This window comes from Tinamus guttatus, unplaced genomic scaffold (assembly GCF_059628265.1).
Source record: "Tinamus guttatus ecotype Peru unplaced genomic scaffold, ASM5962826v1 Tinamus_guttatus_pri_ptg000150l, whole genome shotgun sequence".
NCBI lineage: Eukaryota > Metazoa > Chordata > Aves > Tinamiformes > Tinamidae > Tinamus > Tinamus guttatus.
The window spans coordinates 11465267-11487845 of NW_028288684.1; the positions used below are offsets into that span (position 1 = coordinate 11465267).

Sequence of the window (22579 nt, forward strand, 5' to 3'; positions counted from 1 at the left end):
CAAGGAACATATGATTACAGCTTCTTTTTTATTTTATAATTTTACTAACTCTCAAAAAACCCACAATTTTTGCCAAATGTCATATTGATTTGAAAGTTGTAAGTCTGACATAGGAGGCCACTAGGAGAGCAGTTTATTTCTAACTCAAGCATTAGGTGAAGCCCTGAATAACTTAGAAGTTAAGATGATGCAACTGGCATGGCAGTTCCGCATACATTTTTTTTCCCTTGCTCTGCTCTGGAGAGACTGTGAAAGGAGTGAAGTTGTGAATAAAAGAGTGGAGCTGAGTAAAATGAGGAAAATAGTCTAGCATCTTCATGAAGTCTTGCAGAGGAAGCCTCTTAACAAAAGTGACTCCAATAATTTCTGTTTTCCAGATCATCGACATGGAAATTGGCAGCGCCAGTCAAGACCATTTGAAAGTTTGTAAAGTGAAGAAGAAGGTATTGAGGAAGCAGGTCAGAGCTCAGCACACACTGATGAGACACGAGGGCATTGAGTGCGTCTCCCATGCCACACAGGTGATTTGCAACTCTGATTTTTATGAACATGTAAAAATGCTGTTTATCTGTGTCCTAATATGCCTTATTTTTCCTGAAGTGCAGCTCTTCTCAAGAAAGCCATTCTTGAGACTGCAGATTGGCTGCACCTCTGAAGCAGGACCATATTCCAGCCTTTAATATCTGTGGAGAGACTTTACTTGTCGTTCAATAAAATTTCTTAATTTGAAACAATAGTTTGGGTTGGGAAGGATGATGAAGCATGGAAAATAAACTTTTTTCCCTATGATTTCTTCTCTGGCTTTTAGTTTTTTATTTTTTTTTATATATCCTTTTCATCAAATATAATCTGGCTCATCTACACACTCTCTTAAAAACATGTTTATCTTAAAAACCTTCCTACATTGTTTTCTTTATCTAAGTTAGTTTAGGCTGTGATTCTGTGGGAGTTGAACTGATTGACTGATCTGCAGCTCTTGATAAGGGGAGAACATTCTCTTCCCTGAAGGGAACAAGAGAGGGCAATTTTTTGTCTTCATTATGACACTCAGGGAAAATTTCTATAATCCACGTTATCCCGTAGCTTGACAGAAAACTACCCATTTTTTTGAGCTGTTAGTTTTCTGTCACTGTAGAGAGTTACAGCAGAACCAGGTACAGAGATGGTTCCTGACTGGTGCTAGCAAGAAGTAAGTGGCAATTGCAGCCAGGAGCAAAGGGAAGGAGGGAGGATATTAGAAAGTTTGATTTCTTTGTCTTAGCTGTGAGGAGATGCTAGGTTGACTTGAAACATGTTATAGTACTGTATCATTTACTCTGTTCATCTTGATCTAGCATTTTTTTCTCATTCAAATACAGAAGCATATTAAATCTTAATACTTTGTCCTAACAAAATTGGGCTTTTTCTTTAATTCTCACATGCTAATAGCATATGAGCATATGTTAAAAAGACCGAGCAGTCTTGTATATATTGTAAGTTATTGGGAGTTTTTTTGTCTCCCTCCTCCACTATTGCTTGCTTCATAACAAGACTCGCTAATACAGTTATCTTTGAAATATTTGATCAGTAATGGGTAGTCCAAAGCTGCTCTAAAAAGTGTTAACAGAACCACCACAACAGGCAATCTTGGCAGTAACTGAGGTATGCTCACTGTTTTAAAAAAATACTACTGTCTCGTTCTTTATTAAATCCATCTCTTCAATTTTAAACCTTTTTTTTTTTTGAATTTTAGAAGAGTGAAATGCAATCATTTGAAACAATTGAACACTTCACCAGCTGCTTTCAGGAAAGGTCACAGAACATTTGTAGGCTTTAAAGAGAAGATTGTGTGAATGTCTTCTGGATGGATGTTACATGGAGGCAATCTGAGTAAATTGTTGCTAGCTGTGTGGAGTCACTGAAGCTCAATCAGCACTTCAAGACTACATCCTCTTTTGTCTTTAATATGGGACTTAAACTTCTCTATGGTTAGACTGAACGTCTTGTTATGACCCATAACTATTCACATTTCAAAAGAACTTTCTAATTTTGTTTAAAATGGGACTGTGCTTTCTTCATATGATATTTCTTAGATAGTAGTCCTTTAAAAAAATTAATTTTTTTCTAGTATTTAGTGAACCAGCAATGATGGTTACAAACTGTCACTGAAAATTCTGATCATAAATCACTATAAAAGGCTAAAATAAAGCATTTGTGCCTTGTTCTGCAAGTAATCTGTGTTAACTAAGAATGAGACCCAGATCTGTCTTGTATATAAAATCAAGAGGGAGAGATTTTAGATAAGAGTGCTAAATAGAGCTAGATCTTCTCTTTATAGAGTCCGTGTCCATATTTATGAGGGACATGGATTGGGCATGGGAAAACCAATCTCTGTGTTTGGAAAGATTCCTTGAGGGGGGGAAAAAAAAAAAGAATACCTTTCTTAACAACAACAAAAATCGCAGCCTTGAGAAGTTTTTCTGTTTGCTTTGTTAGTAGTGTCAAGTTTCTGGAAAAGTTCATTTCTAGAGGTCTAAAGTGATACCTGCTAGTGTCACTTTTTATCTGCAGGACACCAGAGGGGACACATGTGCCAATTCCAAGTTTGAGTGGCCTTGGAACTACACGCAAGAATTGAGGCTCAACCTCTGCTAGAGATGGAAGCCTTTATCCAACAGTGCGTGCTGGACAAACATAGGTTGCTTATGCTGTAGCCTCAGATACCAGGCTAGTTGAAATACAAATATTTTGTGTGGACTACACAGAAGAGTGTTCATGGACTTTCTCCATCTTTCTTTGTAGAGCTGCTGTACTGCTAGAGTGTTTATTTTGGCCCAATTAACAGCAATCACTAACTCTCATTTTTCTTTTATTTCCGTTTAATTAGAATTTGGTTGTTGCCAATGCTGGTCTTGGTAATGGGATGAGCAGATGCCAACTGTTCAAAATAGTAGAAGAGTATGGATTGGTGGAAACCCTTTTAATGCCACCGAATAAACCATATTCATTTGTGAAATATGGGACCACAGAGGATGCCAAGAAAGCCTTTGATGCTCTCAATGGAAAAGAAGTTACGTTGGAGGGCTTCGGCCAAAATATTGTTCTATATATTAATTTTGTGGAAAAAGGTATTGTTCTGCTTGTTTGTAAAACATGTCTTTTTGCTTTTGCCCTGAAGAGCAGAGACAGAAAACTAAAGCTAGAAACAAAAGTACCCCCCGAAAATATTCTTTTCTTCTTGTATTTGATGGTAGGATGCCCTCATTTAGACTTTGAAGCACAAGAGGTGGTTACTTAGGTAGTTTCCAGATCATTCCGTGCTGCACATGAAGGTTTTGTGATTAGGAAGCTAAATTAGGATCCAGGACAGCTCAGGATAGTTCACTGGACTGCTTCCGTGACCTTGGCCTTCTGATCTCTTTCTCATCTCCCAAAGAAGAAAAAGAGGTACAGTGAGAGGTACAGTGAGATTTCTGTGTGTTTGTTTGTTTGTTTTGATTCCCCTTGATTCTCTCTTTTCTGACTGACTGTAAACTATTTAGGACTGGAACCTTCTTTCCATGTACCTCTTCCTCTGAGTTTTTATAGTGTCTAGTGAAAAGGCTTGGTCTTTGCATTATGTCAGTGAATAAATATTTTTAATTAAAAAAAGGAAAATTAGAACAGCTACATGAAAGCCCCTGTGTCACCAACATTTTTTTTTTTTTAGATAGATACAGCATTATGGTCTTCCATCTTTGATCATAGTTGCTTCTATGGGCATCAAATACAAGAAATAATAGAGAATAAAAAGCATTTTTTTGCTGTTAATGTTAGTTGGAACATTAAAATTTCAGTGGTACTCTCTGTTTGACAAGTTACAAGCAGAAATGAATTGCCAAAGTATGAATTTTGTGGTAAAGTATGAACTGGAATTTAAGTGCAAGTTAAAGTGAAATGCTAGTAGACTTTTTCCAGAAATTATTGGAAAAATTTTAATCATTATTTTGGCAGAAAAACAGTTTTGCATTTGGGAAGCAAGGAGTCTTATTGCTCGTATGCAGTAAAAACTTAAGTGTTTTGCTTGATGCAGAATTTGAGGTATTTTGTAATGTAAAAAGGGGATCATTCATGCACCAGATTAGAAACCAGTTAAGGCTCTGTTGCATTATTAAAGTAAATATTCTTGCAGATGTACTCTAAACATCCCTGTATCCATAGCCTGTTGCATGGTTTGTTTTTCCTGAACAGTGACAATGTTGTCTTTTTCCATTACCCTAGTTTTTTGGAAAAATGTGGTGCCGACAAGCTTGCCTCCAGGCCTGACAGTGGTTGAAAATATTATTTCTCCTGAGGAAGAAAGGAGGATGTTGGAAATTATTGACTGGATAGAAGATAAAGATACTCAAAAAAGTGAGTCAAACCATACAAATACAGAACTTTAAAAATATTTTCATGCCGGTGCTCTCTGTGTTTTCAGTTTATAAGAAGTCTACGTATTGGAAAATGCAGTGTTTGAAGAACTATGTATTTTTCATATTTTAGAATTTGGATCTTATATCGTAAGTGATCAGTTATCAGGGACAAGTGATCTAAAGCAATATCTGCAATGGTTTTACTTAAGATTCCTCCATCCACAGACAACTCAAGTTTTGTTTAGACAGTTCGTTCCAGATGCAAGACTTGGTTCTATTAAGGTCGTAGTCTGATGTCCTGCTTGGGAACTGTCTTCTGTTAAACCAAAAAGAAGTCAGTGAAATACCCTTTTTTAGATGTTTTGTGCTTTCACTGGAGCGCTTTGAGCCCTGTGGAGTTGCATCAAGTAATAAAATGAGTTGCTCTTGGAATTAACTCCAAAGTTCCTATATAAAGTTTGTTTTTTGGAACAGTTAAAAAGGTTATGTTGACCTTAGCTAACATGTAACTTAGTGAGAGTGAAGGATCCTGCTGCATTCTCAAGATAATCAAATGCTAATCCAGAGGTCAGGGCAGGAATAAAGATGCATTAAACATAGATCAGTGAAACTGGTACTTTCCTACCACAAACAGAGGCAGTTTGACTTCAAACTGTAGTGCGAGGGATGGCTTGATGCCCTTGTTACCTTTTGCACTTGCAAAAGAAGTGTGTGCCATCAAGAACAAGGGTCCCATGGTGTCTTAGTGACTGATTAAAGACTGTTGAGGGTTAACAGAGGTAAGGTGGAATAGGGGAGCAGCAAATTGCTTGAAATATTTATGTAGCCTGATCTTTTTTTCTTTTTTTTTTTTTTTTTTTTTTTTTTAACTTATGTGATTTCACAGCCCAGAAGACTTTAAAACATAGAAGAGTAAAGCATTTTGGATATGAATTTTGCTATGGTAGCAACAATGTTGATAAAAATAAACCTTTGCCTGGAGGTGAGAACTTTCCTTTTAACTAATATTTATTCTACCCTGATATTTGAACCGTTACATAAAGCTTTTAGTTTCACTGAGGCATAGACGTGAGATTCTAATTAAAGGAGAGCCTTCACTGTACCACTGTAATAAACAGTGCTCCAGAATGGGATCTGTCTATGTAGTTAGTGCAAATGCTTGAAGTTTTGTTTTTAATCACTTGCAGGGGGTTGCAGGTCTATTCAAATATGGCTTTTGAGATTGTAATTGTCATTCTTTATTTTTGTTTCATAAAGCAATTGCATGTTACAAATTGCATATTAATTTGAGGGGTGGGAGGTGTTGTGACGTATTTGACTGTATATATTTATCTTGACTAGCTTGAAGCTTGCTGGTTGCTTACCAAAAAATTTTTCTTTTGGACTGAAAGCAGTCTTTAAAAGACTTGAGTAACTCATTTGGAGTTGAAAGCTCTGAGTCAGAGGAATGCAAGTGAGTCATCTTGTAGTCTTAGATGTAAAAATAGTAAAATGGGGGATTAAGTTCCAATATAAGTGTTCAAGGTGATGCTTATGTGCAGTGGCAGATGTAGCTTCCAACAAATGGGCTCTAGTTGCACTGGAGTTATAACAGTGAAGCTAATAGAGTATAAGAGCATTATATGATCATAAGAGCATTGATATTTGAGCTGTTTTCTTGAGCTGTTTTCTAGCCTCACAGATGGAATATATTGTGTGTGAGGAGAACATAACTGGGGGAAGCACTTCACTGGGGAAAACAGAAAATCAGTAGATTTGTGAAAAAGTTGTTTCTAACATGTTTGTGGGGGATACATTTGACAGAATTTTGCAGTTAAATCATCATCAGGTATACTAGCAAGCTAAAGATTCAGTGCTGGACTGTAACTTTCATTTTTGGTTTTAAAAATAAAAAATTTAATTTCAGCAGATTTATTTAATCCAGCACCTAATTCAGTAACGTTTTTTTAGGGGGTACATTTTTTATACAGGTCTCAATGCAACTTCTGACTTCCTGCATAATAATTTTGCTTCTTGACTGCAGCTCCCATATCCCTGTGGTTGGTGGAAATTTTGCCTCTGATTTGCTAAGTGCTTGTTTATGTGCAGAGATAATGCAGGTTTGCATTTGCAACCAGTGGGTCTAGTTTGCTAGAGTGTGGAAGGCTTGATTGAATGACCTTTCTAGGTATGAAATTTTATAAACATGTCTAACTTGCAGATCAGACGCACAATTTTGATGTAGGCTTTATAGTAAATGCAGAATGATTTTATTAAAGATGGCTTCACATACAGTTTCTAGGTATTTTGTTCAAATATTTATGCTAAATAGAAAGTGCAAAAAGCTGTCTTGCTTACTGTTTTTTTTTTTCCCTAAAACTAGGTCTCCCTGAAATTTGCAACCTGTTCTTAGAGAAGTGCTTGAAGCGGGGATATATCAAACATAAACCTGATCAACTGACTGTAAATCAGTATGAACCTGGGCAAGGTAAGTGTTTTTATCCTTCAAAAAGAAATTTGAAAGGGAATAGCATCTAAATGGGTCCTGGTGCGGGAACAGGATTTAAGCACTTGCTTAATATGTTACCTTTGTGACCAGAGATGCTTTGATGAATGGAAACTAAAGGCTTCGTACTGTCTTCAGAACTTGGGAATTTGTGCAGTTTTGATACTGTTGTTATGCAAATTGAGGAAGCTCAAGAATCATGAGCCGTAACACTGAATCTAGACACACAAAATATGCAGAAATAAATAGTTGTATTTGGCTTTGCACCAAAGTGCATTTCTCTTGATACTTTTCCAAACTCTCCTGTTCTCTATGCTGTACATACTCACAGCAAGAGTTGTATCTTAGAGACTGCATGTATTATATATATGTATTACATAGTGTTAGTATTTGTTATACAAGCAGAGGTTCCTTATCTGAGAAATAAGAGATTACTCTATTCCTGCATCTTTCCCAAACTGAAGACATCTGAAGAGAAATTTGCTTCTAACTAGATCTTAAGGGAACAAATAATACACTCTACTTTTTGCTAAGGTCATTCATCAAGGCTAAATATCTGATTTCCATTCACTAGGGAATATCTAGTTTGTCCTTAGGAAGAAAGGACAAACTTTTCTTTCAGAATAAATGACTGACAGTCAGTTCAGAGTCTGGTGAACACAGGAGTCTGAAAATCTGATCCTATTTATTTATATATCCAACAGTCTGATAAACTGCTACAGTCACATATTGCTGGCTGGAACATCTGAGGAGATAAGTTAAAGCTCTAGATTTTTATCAGGAGTAGGAAGAGTGCTTTCTTTTTAAAAATAAAAAGAGAAGGAAATACCCTTTCTTAAGTACAAATTGCTAGGACATGAATGAATATAGAGTACAGTCAGATTAATATTCATAGTATCTGTGTTACGAGCTGGATTCTGTCACTGGACATTAAATTTAGGATTTTAAAAAGTGACAGACTTCTTCAGGTATCTGACTTAACATGGATATGAGGGCAGAATTTGTGCTTTGGGTTGAAACAGAATTACAAGCAAACAGATATGTGACCTTGGGTCGGTTTTCAAATCTGACCAGTTTTTAGTTGGACTAAATGTTGACCTCATGAAACTTTTGTGTCAATCTCACTGAAACTAATGGGACTCAGAATATTCTATGTCTGGAGGAGAGATCTGGCATATAATAAGGATGCTTTTTACAGCTCCTTGACACTGCTAGGGAAATTTGTTTTAACTCAGAAAATGTGATAGTATTCAAAATTAACGTGGACGTATTTTTTTTTTAATAAGGTTACATAAATGTTTTGGCTTGGGTCAAATAGGAGTTACTCTTTATCTGTCTGAGGAAGGTTCTCCTGAGCTGTCTGTAGCCACCTTGTTCCATGGCTGAGGACAGCTTCCCAGCACATCCTGTGATCTTGCAGGCTTCCAGACTGTTATTTCAGCACTTGGTGGTAAAATGTGTGGCACAGGCTCCAGGCAATGTGTATGGTTATTCATACATCAACGAGAGGTTGGTGTGTGGAGTTCTCCTGGGCCATACAAAGGAGAGGCCAGGTTTGACCCCCTGTGTTTGTAGTGAAAGGGTCCTGATTCTGCAGGTGAGACCCTTAGAGTCTTAGCAATGCAAAGACAACTTGGGATGACTCCTGCTCTGGGGAGTGATTGAGTGAAAAATACATGGTCATACATGAACTAATGCCCCAGATCATTTCACATAGCTGTTGGTTGTAAGGTGCCCGAGAAGAGAGCGTAACTGTCTCAGAGACTCCCTGCATCAGAGAGCATTGGGAATCTTCAGAGGGTGAATGAGGCCTCTCTGCTCATTATAGAGGATTCTTGGGTTAACTGCACGTATAATCTGCATATGATAAACTAGTCTGGTCCTGAATTCTTTTGGAAGGTAGCCCTCTCCTTCATGATAAACTTTGTTCATTTAAACAGATACTCTACTCTTCTTTTTTTAATGTGGAGATCTGTAGAAATAGAGATTGCAAAGAGATATTACTCCTATAATGACTTTTTTTGACATTTCTTATACAGGAATTCCTCCTCATATTGATACACATTCTGCTTTTGAGGATGAAATAATCTCTCTGAGTTTAGGAGCCGAGGTAAATGTAATGTTCATGTATTATTTTGGTGATACTTACTGTAAACTTTCATTTTTTATATTGTTTAATGTATTTTAATTTGCTTTTCCATGGTATCTGATCACACACATCTGACTTCAATATCAGGCACTTAAGGTAATATGATAAGCTAAGTAAATAAGCAACTGCAATGAAATGTGGATGTCACTGAAAGATTTGCTAGTGATAACAGTAGTGCTGGAATAATCCTGTTTTTGAAGCGCTAGCATCCAGTTCTTCATGGACTTCTTTTAATTTTGGATATAAATTAGAATATTTCTCCTGCTGGGGTTTCTAATTGCATTTTTTTGCTATGTTCCACTGCGTTTCAGCGAGCTCCTGTGTTTCACCCCTTGTTCCCTCTGGTCTGCCTCAAACCTGCCACAATATTTGCATTCAGTACGTAAGGCTCGTGTAGGTGTGTTACATAGAGAGGGTGCCGTTGAAGCCTGAAGCCTGCATGAGCTTACAGCCCATGCAGATGATTCAGTCTAAGAGTGGGAAGAAAACTGGAGTAAAAGCAAAGTGAACTAGCACGAACTCATGTAACAGGTCAAGAACAGGACTAAGAATCGCTATCATCTATCTGTTATTCCTCTAGCTAGTCTGCTCTCTCGCAGGCACTACTGTAGCAAGTCTTTGGTACTTGGCCTTCCCATCTCCGTAGTTATTTCTGAAAGTGCTCATATTCTGCGCTTACACATAGCAATGAAGGCAGCAGTGGAGCTGTGGTGTATGTTTGTGTCAGGGCTGCTGTGCTGCTGCGTGTTCGCGTGGTGCTAGAGAGCTAGAGGCTTAAGCAAGCTACCAACAGGAGTTATAACAAGGGATAATAAGTTTGACTTTTGAAATATTGAATTCTCTTACATAGAGCTTCAAACTCCGTATGAAAACAAGCTGATCTGTTATTTGTTTGTCCTGGCACTCGTGTGCAGAGGACAGAAGTGGGTGTGCATATGGGATTGTACCTTTATGCTGATAGTCAGGGCTCTCTTGTAACAGCACAGCAGCTTTGATGTTGTCTGGGGTTTGTCTTGCTGTTCTAGGTTGGGAGAGGAGCATGACTGGATGTTCTTTCTCACCACTAGACTTTTTGAATTGTCAGCTTCCTCTTTCCCTTTTGCAGATTGTTTAGTCAATGTGGGGCTGGGCATGAGTCTAAGGAGTAGCAGGTTTCCCATTCACGTGTGCAGCAGTGGCACCTCTGTGCTTTTTGTTGGTTGAAAGGTGTCAGGGTAGGTGTCAGGGCTGACGTGCAGCCCTCTGAGCCAGAGCACGTTCACTGAACCACAGTGATGCTCCACATGGAGCCTACTAGGAGTAGGAACGCGTGGGATTAGTTGTGTTTTGGAATGAGCCCATGTAGTGGTGACTTCAGGACCCTGTAGTGCTTAGTCTTGTCCCTGAAATAGGGTGGCTGCAGGAGTGTCTTTAGCAGTGTCAACACCACCGTGCTGGTGCATGTGAGAACTTCCATTTCTTTCATGTACTTTCATGGGACTCTAGGACAAAGGCTGTAATTGATCTAGGGTGCAGTTTATCCTTCAGAAGTTTCATTTTCTTATCCATACTGAGCATTCCAAGCAGCATAGGTGAGTCCAGCTTACAGCTGTTTAAGTTGACTTTGTAATTATAAAAAAATATATATATATTTTCTTTATAAAAACTGAGTTAGAGCTGCAGTAATTTCCCATGCCTTTCACCAGTCTCAGGCTGCAGGCTGCTTACTCTTCCGATTTCAATTAAAAGGCCAGTTGTGGCACAGAGCCTGTTACCTCTGCAGTGAGCGCCATAGGGAGTGCATTTCTAGCTGGTTATATTATAGCATACCTATGTCATGGACTGAAACAGATAGCCAAAGGCAGAGTGATTTTAATCACCTGAGAAATACAACCCTTTCCAAGAAGTGGACTGCCTGGAGCGTTATGATGCTGTTGAAAATTGGAACGTATACAGTCAGGAGAACAGTCAGACCTGGGCCATTTCTTGATATTTCAGATATAGGCATTGGTCACAGTCTGTTAGGTAGTTCCCAAGGTCAAGTGCCTTTTCATGTTGGAACACAATGCTCTTTCCAGACACAGACAAAGCATGCATATAGTAAAACAGGCTAGCGGCCCCTAAAATGCTCCATCATTTAATGACTTTTCTGGTATCTCTACAAATTTTAATGATGTCTTTAATATATATTTGTGCGCCTGCATTTTAAAATCAGATGAAGATCTAAATGTCTGCTGCAATGATATGTAAGTTAGCAATTTTATTCTCATCAATTTTATTCTCAGCAATTTTCTATTTACAAAATTTACAGGCTGATAATAGTTGTTGCAGTTGCATATGCAGTGACAAACTTTAATATCCGACTCTTATTCTCTCTATTCTTTACATTTTCATGTGACTTTATCTTTTTCTTCATCTGAATAAATCAGGATAAACATTATAGAAATATTATAAAAACAGTCATATGTCTTGTCTTCATTCTCCTCAACAGGTGATTGCATTTATATAGAAGTGCCATAAAGAAAGACATGGGTATCCTAACTGGTTTTGTGTCTTGTTTCTGATGTTGGCTAACAGGAAGAAAAGACTGCATAATGCTACATGTATGCTAATGCTAAGTCATGGAAAGACCTTTGTCTTTCTTTCAGATGTTGTATGCCAATATATACAGTATCATGACTAATTTTAAGTCTTGCAGTCATAAATTATTGTATAGGACTATCACTAGAGAGAGCCTAGGCATTTCTCTGGTCAGTGTGTTTGTTCTTAAAGGATCTCTGAGGTAGACAGGTACTAGTAAATAAAATAAATGACTTATGAACAGCAAGTTCGTGGCACTGGGGCTAAAGCTAAGTGCTTCACATCCTAGCCTAGTGCCTTAGTCATCAAGTTCTTAATTACAGTTTCTGTGATGTCTTGCAATCTAAAACACACTCTCGAGAATCAGTCCTTTTCTCGCTTTGTACTCTTATGTCATCAGAAATTGTGATAGTAGGAAAAGAAAAGTGGTGGGTTAAAATCAGTTAATTGTTTAATTTATTAAGATTAATGTCACCATGTCCCCGTACCCATGAATTTGAATGCAGTACTGCAAAACAGGAAGCAATCATTGGTTAAGCGTTTTCTGTCCTGATGGTGCTATTTTCAATGCCACCATTTGGTGTCTCTAGAGATACATAAGTCTGCAATATTTAATCTGAGGAGCACAAAGTTAAGAGCTGTCTCAGAAAAATCCTAGGTGAAGCCTGTGTCAAGCCTCCTTTTGCAGGTTTGCAGCAAGAGCTTGGACAATTCTGACATTTCTCCTTTTCCTAATTTGCCATTTAACGTGCTGTCACATAAGTCTTGATTCATTAAAATTTTAGCAATACAGAAATAATGTTTCTATGATGCCCTGAGTTGTGTGAAAGTATGCAACCCAGAAAACCTTTTTGCCTTTCCTGCCTGCAGATTTCTTTGCCCCAGTAGTTAATGATACACTGCAGTCCTTCCTCCTTTTGGTCCTGCCCCATGCTCGTTAAGAGTGCTGTGGGACACCCACTGCTGTCCCTGTGCCAGGGGGTGAAGCATAATAGTTGTTTTCCTCAAATGTTTGTATTGTTTTGAGTTGGCACCTTGTTCTGTTTCAGAAATTCTGTCCTGTTTTCCTAAAATCCAGGCTCCATGTGAATATTTCAGGCTTGTCATTCTCCCCTCGTTGGTTGCCACTATTCCATTTGGTGCCTTACTCTGCTCTTACCCTTGTGCCTTTTCTTGGCAGAAGGGTAATATTGATGCTGAGACCAGCTGCTGCAGTGCCTTGGTGAGGCTCTTGAGCTGACTTCCCTGAAAGGGAAGGCCAGATTCATGGCTCAAGGTTAATCAGGCTGAGAATATGGGGTAATCCCTGACCCCTGCCTCTTATCTGTTCATCCAAATGCCTGTTCAGGATTTCTTGTCCTGCAGGAAATTTCCCCCAGGGCTTTGGAAATATCTGTGACCAGTGGTAGTCCTAGAGCTGGTAGCATGAGGTATGAGATAGCAGCAATAAGGTGCTATTACCCTTCTTTCAGACTGATAATTTATTCCTGCAATTTCATTTCGTATCTGTTAATCTATTTCTAATCTGTTTGTTGTTAAGAAGTAGAAATCTGTAGCTGCTGTTTCTGTAATAGTTGCTTGAGAAAGACTTTTGTCAGAAGCCTTTAAAAAGTCTAGCTTGTATCCAGCCATTGACAGTTAGTTAGCAACTGTTTTGTGTTTTTTGAATGAGTTTTAACAAGGTAGACAGGCAGTGGGTATTGTTCTGTTAAGTGTGTGGTCTCAATCATATAGGCAGTGGGTATTGTTCTGTTAAGTGTGTGGTCTCAATCATATTTTGCTTATCTTGCTAGGTTGCTGATTCAGTTTAATTTGCTGCTTAAATTTACATATCTTTATTTTGTCTTTTAGAGAAGTCATAAAACATCTTCACTATTTAAGGAATTATTTTGGCGGTGACTTAAGACTATGAACAAGCTTTTTTTCTCTTTCTGTGCTAGCAGCATAATTTTAGTAGGTGAAGTTATAATAAAAAAAAATCATTGCTCAAAAAGAGATTGGATTGGAAGAATCAAAATGTCTCCTGACAAAAATGGCAGACCATAAATTAATCACTGCAATCCAATGCTGACTTCATACATTTGTTCAGGTGTTTCTGGTGGAATTCCATAAGATGGACAGTGTTTTTTTCCAGTCCATAAGACAGATTTCTTGAACTCTACCCATCATGCAGCCAAGGGTTCACTCTATTCCTGAAGAAGTGCAATCAGCAGTGGCTTCTGTTCACATTTCTGTTCTAAGTTCGGCAGGTTTGTTCCATTTCTCGTTTTTGGAAACTAGAGGCAAGCTGCAGCATATGGAAGGTGTTCCGAGTGCCACGGGCTAGATGCGTTCAGCTTCACAGCTCTGTTGCTGCTGCTGTGAGGGATGTGAGTGAATGGGTGAATGAGTTTGCCAAGTGCTCTGCAGGTGAGTGTCCTGGGCTCTTGCAAGGACAAGCTGAGCAACCAGCCATTTGATGAAACTAATGTCCTTATTGTGTTTACTCTATACAAATACATCCTGTGTGTGTCTTTTCGTCAGTGTCATCACCACGCTGCACTGTCATTGAGGCTGGATCAGATACAAGACTCATGAAGATCAAGTGGGAGCTTCCTGTTGATGTGAAGGAGCATAGAATTGTGCTAAGATAAGCAGTAGAGCATGAATCCCTTTGTGATGATATTTATAATAGTCTACTGTCTTTTCAGGCAAAAAATGGATATTCAGTGACATACAATTCTCAGTTTTTATCTTTCTGTGCTGGATGTTTCTTTTACATGCTCATAAAGGATTCTGCTCACAGATATAGAGATGCGTCCTGCTGATGTTTCCACCTGATCAGTAATTTAAATTTTTTCCAGGCTCTCGAAAAGCCTTTTCCTCTTTCATGTAATCTGTTTAGAGGGGCTTGTGTGCTGCAGTGCCCATCAGCAGCTTGGCTCTCCCATAACCTTGGCTATTTTTATGCTCTTTTAACTATAGGTAACAGTAGGTGCCCACCATGAGGCTAATGCAGATAAGCATTTGTTTCTCAAGTGCCTGAGGAATTTGCTGACTATTCTTGATTTGCACAAGAGATGCTACAAGAAGAGCATTCAAATGGAATTGACCCAAGAGCCACGATCCCTGTGTCGCTTCCCTAGGAATGCTGTGACAGCACTTCGCTGTAAAGCAAGACAGAAACATGCAGTTCTTGCCTTCCCCATTCCCTCTTCAGCCACGTGGGAAGAACAGAAAGCTAAGCTAAGAGAAGCTGTGTTGTAAAATTTTGTCTTTAAAAAGTGCTGTTCTTCCCCCACCCCCTTCCATGTTGGTGAGAATGACCAATTTCCAGCTGCCTCTTCTTACGAGTTGTCCCTGTTGTATTAGCGAATGGGTACAGGCAGACTTTGGGAAGTGGTCTCCTGCCTCTCCCTTCGTAGGGAGTGTAGGATGTGGGGCAGTTTTCTTTTCCCTCCATAGGAGGAGGAACTCTCTTACCTCCCTTGCCTTTCCGTAAAGAAGAATCCTTCTGCTCCGAGGATGGGCACCTGCAGTTTCACTGCTCGAGGGCCAGGCTGCAGAATATGCTGTGACTCAGTAAGATACAATTCCTCTCCTACCCCTAACTCTGCTTGAGTAGGAAGCGGCTTGCTCCAGTCGGTTATCTTTCTTCTATGCATATTACCCATTATTTTGGCTGCTAAGAGGGGAAGGCAGAGCCGGGGTTCCTCCAGGTTCCTCCACTTTGCTTACTTTGCAACTAGTTGCTTTTTTCTTTGAATGGCTGGTGCTGAGAAAGAGATGGAGAAAGAATGTCCTTGTTGGCCTTAGCTGCTATGGACAGCAACATCAGCAGTCAATGCAAGAGAAGTAGTGTGGAAAGATAGACAAAAGAAACAGAGATTAGGAGGAAATAAGTTGGAAACCCTATCCACTCAATATCTCATGGAGCAAATACCCAGAGATGTTACAAAAGTGTTATCTAGTTCCAGCTGATTTTCTGACAACCACACCAAAATCCTACTGTGAGTGAAACATTTTCTACAATGTTTGAACTCTGCAACAAGTCTTCTGGTTTTCTGACTGCAATCCCATCTGCTGAGTAAAGAAGGACAAGTTCTGCATAATTCATTTATCACCTTGATTCTTTTAAGAGTACCTGTTGTTTCCAAGCTATTTGCTGCTTCTGTAGCATTCTGTTCTAACCTTCCTTATTTTGTATGCCGAAGCAGCAGCATTTTGTTTCCAGTTCTCAGATGTCTGGCTGCTGCAGCTTTACTCTGATGCCCAGATACATAGATTGAATTCTGTAGTGGAATCAAATGTTCTTACTAAAAAGCCTCTTGCTATTCCATACCTTTTTTAGAGACTTTTAATTGGTTTTCATATAGTGAAGAGTGTGAAGGTAGATAAAATTCCTACAAAGAAATACTGGATGTTGAGGCACTATACTGTTCTTTTTGTGGTAAAACCCTTTTAAGGTAAACCCCCGCCCCTTTTTGTCTCTTCCATTTCATTCCCCCATGTACCCATCACTGGTACATGACTGACTCTTCCCTGGGGCAGGGTATGAAGTTACCATTAAATCCTATGAAATTTGTAATTGTAGCAGGAAAAAAAATACATTTTTCAATTTGTCTTTAAAATAATCTTCCTAAAGCTCTATTTATTTTCAAGTCAGGTTTTAGAATTTCATCCTTGGAGTACAGTTCTGATATATCTTACCTTTGGTTGTCTGTGTATTTGTTTGCATATAACTATATATTTTTTAAAGAAGTCTTTATTTCTGGGAGAGATTTATCAGTGGAAGTTATTTCTACTGCCTGCATTATTTTTAGAAGACCATAGGTTGGTGCAGGAAGTGGAATCCAGGGTTCTGCCACAAATTAGCAGCCAACAGGCTGAACTCAAGGTCATTAAGAAGCCGTTAGCTGTAGCTGTTGCATTTCAGCAGTACTTTAGTGCTGGAATTCAATAAAGAAACCTAATTTCATTAGCCAGTGACGTCATTATCTGTTGTTATAGGAGCATATTTTAAGACTGTGGCAAATTTCATGTAAAAAAAACCCCCACACGTATACACTGAGCTGTGGTATAATCAAAACAAGACAGTGGCAATTAGCCAGTAAGCAGAGAAATGCTCTTAACTTGTTATGCTCTGGCTGTGACCTGTTATTTGGGCTTTGAACTGGACTTCGAGAATACCAACAAATTGTAGCAAATGGAGTTTAGCATCTGCCTGCCTTTATACCGGCTGTTCAATTCTGAGCATCTTGTGTCCTGCAGTACTGTGTTTCTGCTTTTGCCGTCAGCACCGTGTAGTGTTACAGGAGTGGTGCCTCTGCAGAGCTTTTATTTCCGAACTTCTGGGAATTTTCAGGGAGGAGCTGGCAACGTAGAGCTGTGGAGGACTCGCCTCTTACCTGTGATTCTGAATAGAAAACCTGCCCGTGTACCTGTCATCTGTGTGAGCTGCTGTTTAAAGTCTGTGGGAGCCTTCAAGCCTGGGGTGCTGAGCTACTTGACAGAAGAGATTCTGAATTGAGGCAGAAGGACGTGTGCTCTGGACAGAGGATGAGCGATGAGTCAAGGCAGCCCCCTGGGCGCGGGGCAGACCCAGGTGAAGCTCAGGTCTGTTTGCTGGGATGGCAGTAGAAAGGTTGGAAGGAACAAGGTTGAGTGTGCGGCTAAAAGCAGGGAAACGGCCATGTCCTCAGGTGCCTGCAAGGTGTTCCTGTTCCTCCTCCTCCGCAGTATCCTGCTCATCCTTATGTGTCCCACTTGTCATCCTGCAGCAAGCAACAGGCTGTTCTACCACCCTCAGCCCAAACCTGGGTGTTTTGGGTGTTACTGTCTTTCCTGCCCTGGGTAATAGCTCTTCTGCTCCTCTGGTCTTTCCCTGTACAGGTGCTGAATTAAGTTCTGGGGCACACATGAATTGTGTGGGTTTTGGTGTCAGTTTCAGGTCTTATATATTGTTGCCATTACCAGTGGATACAGTTCCTGGTTTCTGTTGAAATGTGAGGAAAAGAAGACCATTATATTGGTGCACATGAGGTCTGGGTGCTAATTCTATGCCCCGATCCCATTTCTGAAGTAAAGGGCAGTCTTTGGCTGTGATACTGTGACAGCAGGCCCATGCCGTGTTGCTTTGGGGCTACTTTCACAGTCTTACTAAGATGCAGTGCCTGCAGTCAAACAGCATAGTTTTATTTGCTGGTAAATGAGTTTTCTTTGTATACATAAGCAGTTATAGTAAATTCATGGCCAAATGCTGAGGCTGTGGTAGAGCCCTTTTGCCCAACTTTCAGCTGCAGTAATGGAGCAGGTGAAGGTCATGAGATAAGAGATATGATGCTGATTGCGAGGAAAGTCAGCAGTGTTGGAATACTGCCTACCCAAACATCAAAATGTGGGTTTTTTTCCTTGTTCTGTTTGCTTTTTTGATCTACTTAAAGTGATGTGGATATTTCAGGCATCCGTGATACCTTTGGGGTGTGACATAGTAGCAATTGTGTGAACAGATGAAACAGTTTTGCTGAAGTGATTTTAAAGAAGTCTTACAGCATCATGCTGTGTTTTAAATTACACTTTATGTCCTTAGGAGGTAACATTGGCCAACAAGGTAGCTTTCATTATTATTATTATTGTTTTTAGGATTATACACATTTGTCTGCTAAGAATGATTCTTTTTTAGGTATTTAAGCTATATTTATAATTTCACGGCCAGGCCCTGGTTCCTTGTGAGATTTTTCTTTGTGCTGTGCTGATGCAGAGGTTTGAGGAACAGGTTGTGTGGGGATTCCTGTAGCAGTGGATTAGAAACTGTTTACTGGCTCTTTTGAGGTACCATGAAGAGTTAGGAACATACTTTGGATGTCTTGAATTTTAATAAGTCCTTGTTGTTATAATGGTCTCTAGGACATGAGATGTTCTAGCGACCTTTGTTTGCACTGGGCTATTTATATACTGGGAAGATGCACAGTAATACTTGGGAGCCATGAATTTGTGGTGGTGATAGTGCAGAAAGGGATTTTAATTAAGGTAGGACTGATTGACACAGATTTGGGGCACCTGCTGAATTCATACAGCTAGCTACTGTGTTTAACAATATGTCACTGTTCATGGTTTAAGTCCAGGGTTAAGACAATTAAATTTTAGCAGTAAGTGCATACGAGTGTCCTGTGTGTCCGAGCTCTACTGTAATTAGTGGAGATAATGGAGACTGAGTCGGTTCGACCTGGGGACTAATTCAGATCATTCTGAAGTGGACATCTCATGTCTCGTTGTCTGAATCATTCTGCAGGTTTCAGTGACCTACTAAGAGTTTAAATATACACCTGTAGATGCCCAAATATACATGTGTCTCAATCTTGAACTAAATCCCACCTATGACTTAGCTTGGATTCCTGTCCCGCAGCATTACAAGATGAAAGCTGAGACTTGCAGAGATGAGAGAGCAAGGTGAGTTTGATGAGCATCTCTGAGGATTGTGGAGAGTGAGAGAGGAAGGTTTCCCATTGAACAGGATGGTGAATGTGCAGCATGTCTTACCATGCCATGAAATACCCTGAACCTGGAAGGACTTGGACTGGCATATAACAGTGGATTCGTTCCACACTAGGGCATGGTGAAAGAATACCATCCTAAATCTAAATATTTCAGATTCTCTTTGCTGGAAAGGACACCCTTATTCACCATAGACATTTTCTGTTCCACATTTGGCAATGTTTTTTGACTTTGCCAATGCACAGCTTGTCCTGTGCCAATTATTATTTGTATTATGTGGAGACCCTATTCATAGTTCCTTGGACAGATTCTGCTTCTGAAAGCTTGTGATCAAGAGCTATACTGATTGACAGGATGAAAAATGTACAGGTAGGGGGGGACTTGGGAACAAGATAGTGTGAAGAGGATTCTGTACATGCATTTGCAACCTTGGCAACATGAAAGTTACCCGTTATGGTATGTTTTCACAGATATTTGTAAATATGTTCAGTGATATGAAAAAGGTAGTATGCTATTTTCAAACTCCGAAATCCTTTATCTTCTGCTTCTGAAAGCCTCTTTTGAGCATTTAATAGTTTTTAGCATGTATGAAAGATCTGTGAATATTCCACAGCAGCACACACACAGCTGTGCACACTAGAATACCATAAATATCCTCATACTTGCATAAAGCTGCACATGGCAGCTGTGTCTGTGATATAATGATTTGGTCAGTGCTTTCTCAGTGGACATCTTGTAGAGCATTAAGTATGTAAATAATGAGGATTTGCTTTCAGAACATAGAGTAATACATTCAGTGCGAGTCTGAAGAGGGGTATGTAAGGTTACAGAAGAGCTTTCTTGTGCAGTCTGAATCATACCTTGTACAGGTAGAGTCTTTTGGAGACCACTAGGGTCGTGATTTTGCCTTTTCAGTATAACAGAATCCTCATGCTCTTCCACTGAACTGTACTTTATTAGATTACAAACAGTGCAAATCCTCCAGTATCAGGAAAGGATAGATTTCATATATTTGGGACACATTCTGCCCTGGTGTGGGTGGATGCAGTTCCCTGTACGTCACTGAAGTATCTCCCACGTATGTAAAGGAAGGCGCATGCCTGAAAGGATGGAAGACACTGCAGAGAAGGCTAAATCAATAAAAGAATTGAAGACTAATAGCATTAGTTTCTTGCTTTCTGTGTCCTGAAAGAGCTTGAGCCAAGAGCAAGGGAGACCATTTATTAAAGAATGAAAATGGAATTTGTCAAAATTTAATAAACTGGTTGTTGCTGAGGACTTGACTGAATCTTTGTCTCAGTATTCACAAAAGAAAATCAAGGTCATATGCTAGGATTGGATTGTATTTTCCAGAAAAGAGAAACTTAAACCTATGCTAGAAGAGCAAGAGGCAAGCAGTGGTAATTCAACTGATCCCTTCTGCTATATGGACTGAAAGTCTCTTATACAGAATTCTAATATCAGTCTTTGAGTCTTCATGCAGGCAATGACCTGGACAGATGCAAAGGCCATAGATAATATCTTGGCAAAAGAAAATGGGAAGTTGGGAAGTTGGAAAGAGAGTTAGTAGGAGCTAATAATGCATTTAGCAGGTGGTCTTCTATGTATTAGGGTTTTCTTTTAGTGGTAGTGGCAGTGTCTGAGGACAGGCAGAAGGGGTAAAAAGTTGTTGAATGGGAAGCAAACATTGTCAAAAGGCCTGAGAAGAGGACACGCGGCAATGACAGACCTGGGTAGTCTCTGACTGCTGGTCTGTCCATCTGTGCTGGTGCTTCTCCCACGACAGGGATGTGCCAGGAGAGGGGCCGGAGCTCGTCCCCCCGCAGCGCGTGGGGAGGCCGTGCGCGTGGCGTGCTGCGTGTGCGGCCGGGGCCTCTGGAATGTGCAGTGTGGTTCACCTTTTGTAGGTGGCTGGTGCTGTGCTCGATCTGCTGTTTTGCTGATGCTGTGGTTGAATTTTATAGCTCACTGATTCTCAGTTAATTATGTGTTAATAAATCACTAAGCCCCTCTGGCCCTGATCTGAGTTAAACCATGTGAGCTGAGCAGCTTTCCCTGCAATAGTCTTACTCAAAGTGTTCTGACACCTTCATGCCGACTGTTTTGTACCATTTTGGAAATATGCTGAATTCTTCTGATAAGTTTGGAGGAGGCAGGGCCAAAGCGTTATCTTTATGCTGTACATTAAGGAGCTGATGTTCTAGAACGATCAAGAGTCTTGGAACAAACGGAACTGAATGAGGGCCTAAACACTGAGGCACCCACTCACTTAATGATTTTTCACCATGCTTTACTATTACTTTTCTCCTTGGCTCTTTCCTTGATCAAATAAGTCTTTCCAATACACAGTCTAAGTGGATTATGGGACTAATTATTGGACTAATATAACAGCCGTTCCCACAAGGCAGTGTGGATGAAACCCATGTGTGTGACCCTCTTCAGCTGGTGCCAGCAGTGTGGACTTGAGCCAATATTGGTTGTTTGACCTCAAGACTGGGAATTGTCTTGAACAATCTTTTATTTAGCAATATAGGTGTATCTGAAGTGGCACAAATTCAGCATTGCAGTTGTTCTCCTGTGGCTGCGATTGATGGTGGGGCAATGCAAGAATTAATGGCATATCCCAGCACTGCTCATCTGTTTTATGCGGGTTGAAGCACCCTTATCCCCTTGTGGTTATTGAGATGTATCCCTGAGCACACGAGATTAGTATATGTTCCATATGAGACAAGGCCATCAGAGGAATGGAGACTCCGCTGCCCAACAGGACATAACTTGGAAATGGCAGTAGTTTTCCTGTGACTGTGCGCTGCCTGAATCTTGCAAACAGAGTGCAGAGGAGAATGGAATTTGTATCATGGTGGAGGTGGCATACAGAATACCTCGGAGAGATCCTGGTATCCTGTATCCATGATACAAGATGTAAATATCCAGTGTAGGTTACATAAAATAAATTTCCTGTCATGGGGGTGATCTCACTTTCTTTCCATTTAAAACTCAGCATTTTCCTAACTTCCAAATTATGCAAGTATATTTTTTGTAGCAAAGGCACTGTGAAAGTGATTATTGATTGATTGCTTCAATCCTGTGCAGACCAGTGAACTTGCAGTTCTCTGCACAGAGCCCTGTGCTCTGCTTGAGCTCCATGTGTGTGCTTTAAATTTCCTGTGTATTTCTGAAGTAGACATTCTTTTTCATCTGTTACAGGTGGAGAACTGAAACAGTAGGGTGATAATGCATCCTAGTTGTCCGAAAAATTAGCAAATATCACAGAATCACAGAATGCTTAGGGTTGGAAGGGACCTCTAGAAATCATCTAGTCCAAGTCCCCTGCTCCAGCAGGGACACCTAGAGCACGTGGCACAGGGTGGCATCCAGGAGGGTTTGGAAGATCTCCAGAGAAGGAGACTCCACAACCTCTCCGGGCAGCCTGTTCCAGGGCTCTGTCACCCTCACAGGAAAGAAGTTCTTCCTCACATGGAGATGGAACTTCCTGTGATTCAACTTGCACCCGTTACCCCTCATCGTGACACCGGCCAC

The 22579-nt window shown here is 40.0% G+C and overlaps 1 protein-coding gene across 1 annotated transcript in view; it reads left to right on the top strand.

Moving 5' to 3' along the window:
* The first annotated feature begins 380 nt into the window (after positions 1–380).
* ALKBH8 (alkB homolog 8, tRNA methyltransferase) overlaps positions 381–22579 on the top strand; it is a 44690-nt gene continuing 22491 nt past the window's right edge. The window contains exons 1-6 of the mRNA XM_010224519.2: positions 381–521; positions 2867–3107; positions 4240–4371; positions 5260–5355; positions 6736–6840; positions 8898–8968. Coding sequence (XP_010222821.2) covers positions 387–521; positions 2867–3107; positions 4240–4371; positions 5260–5355; positions 6736–6840; positions 8898–8968 — 780 coding nt within the window. The 5' untranslated portion in view covers positions 381–386. The remainder of the gene's footprint in view (positions 522–2866; positions 3108–4239; positions 4372–5259; positions 5356–6735; positions 6841–8897; positions 8969–22579) is intronic.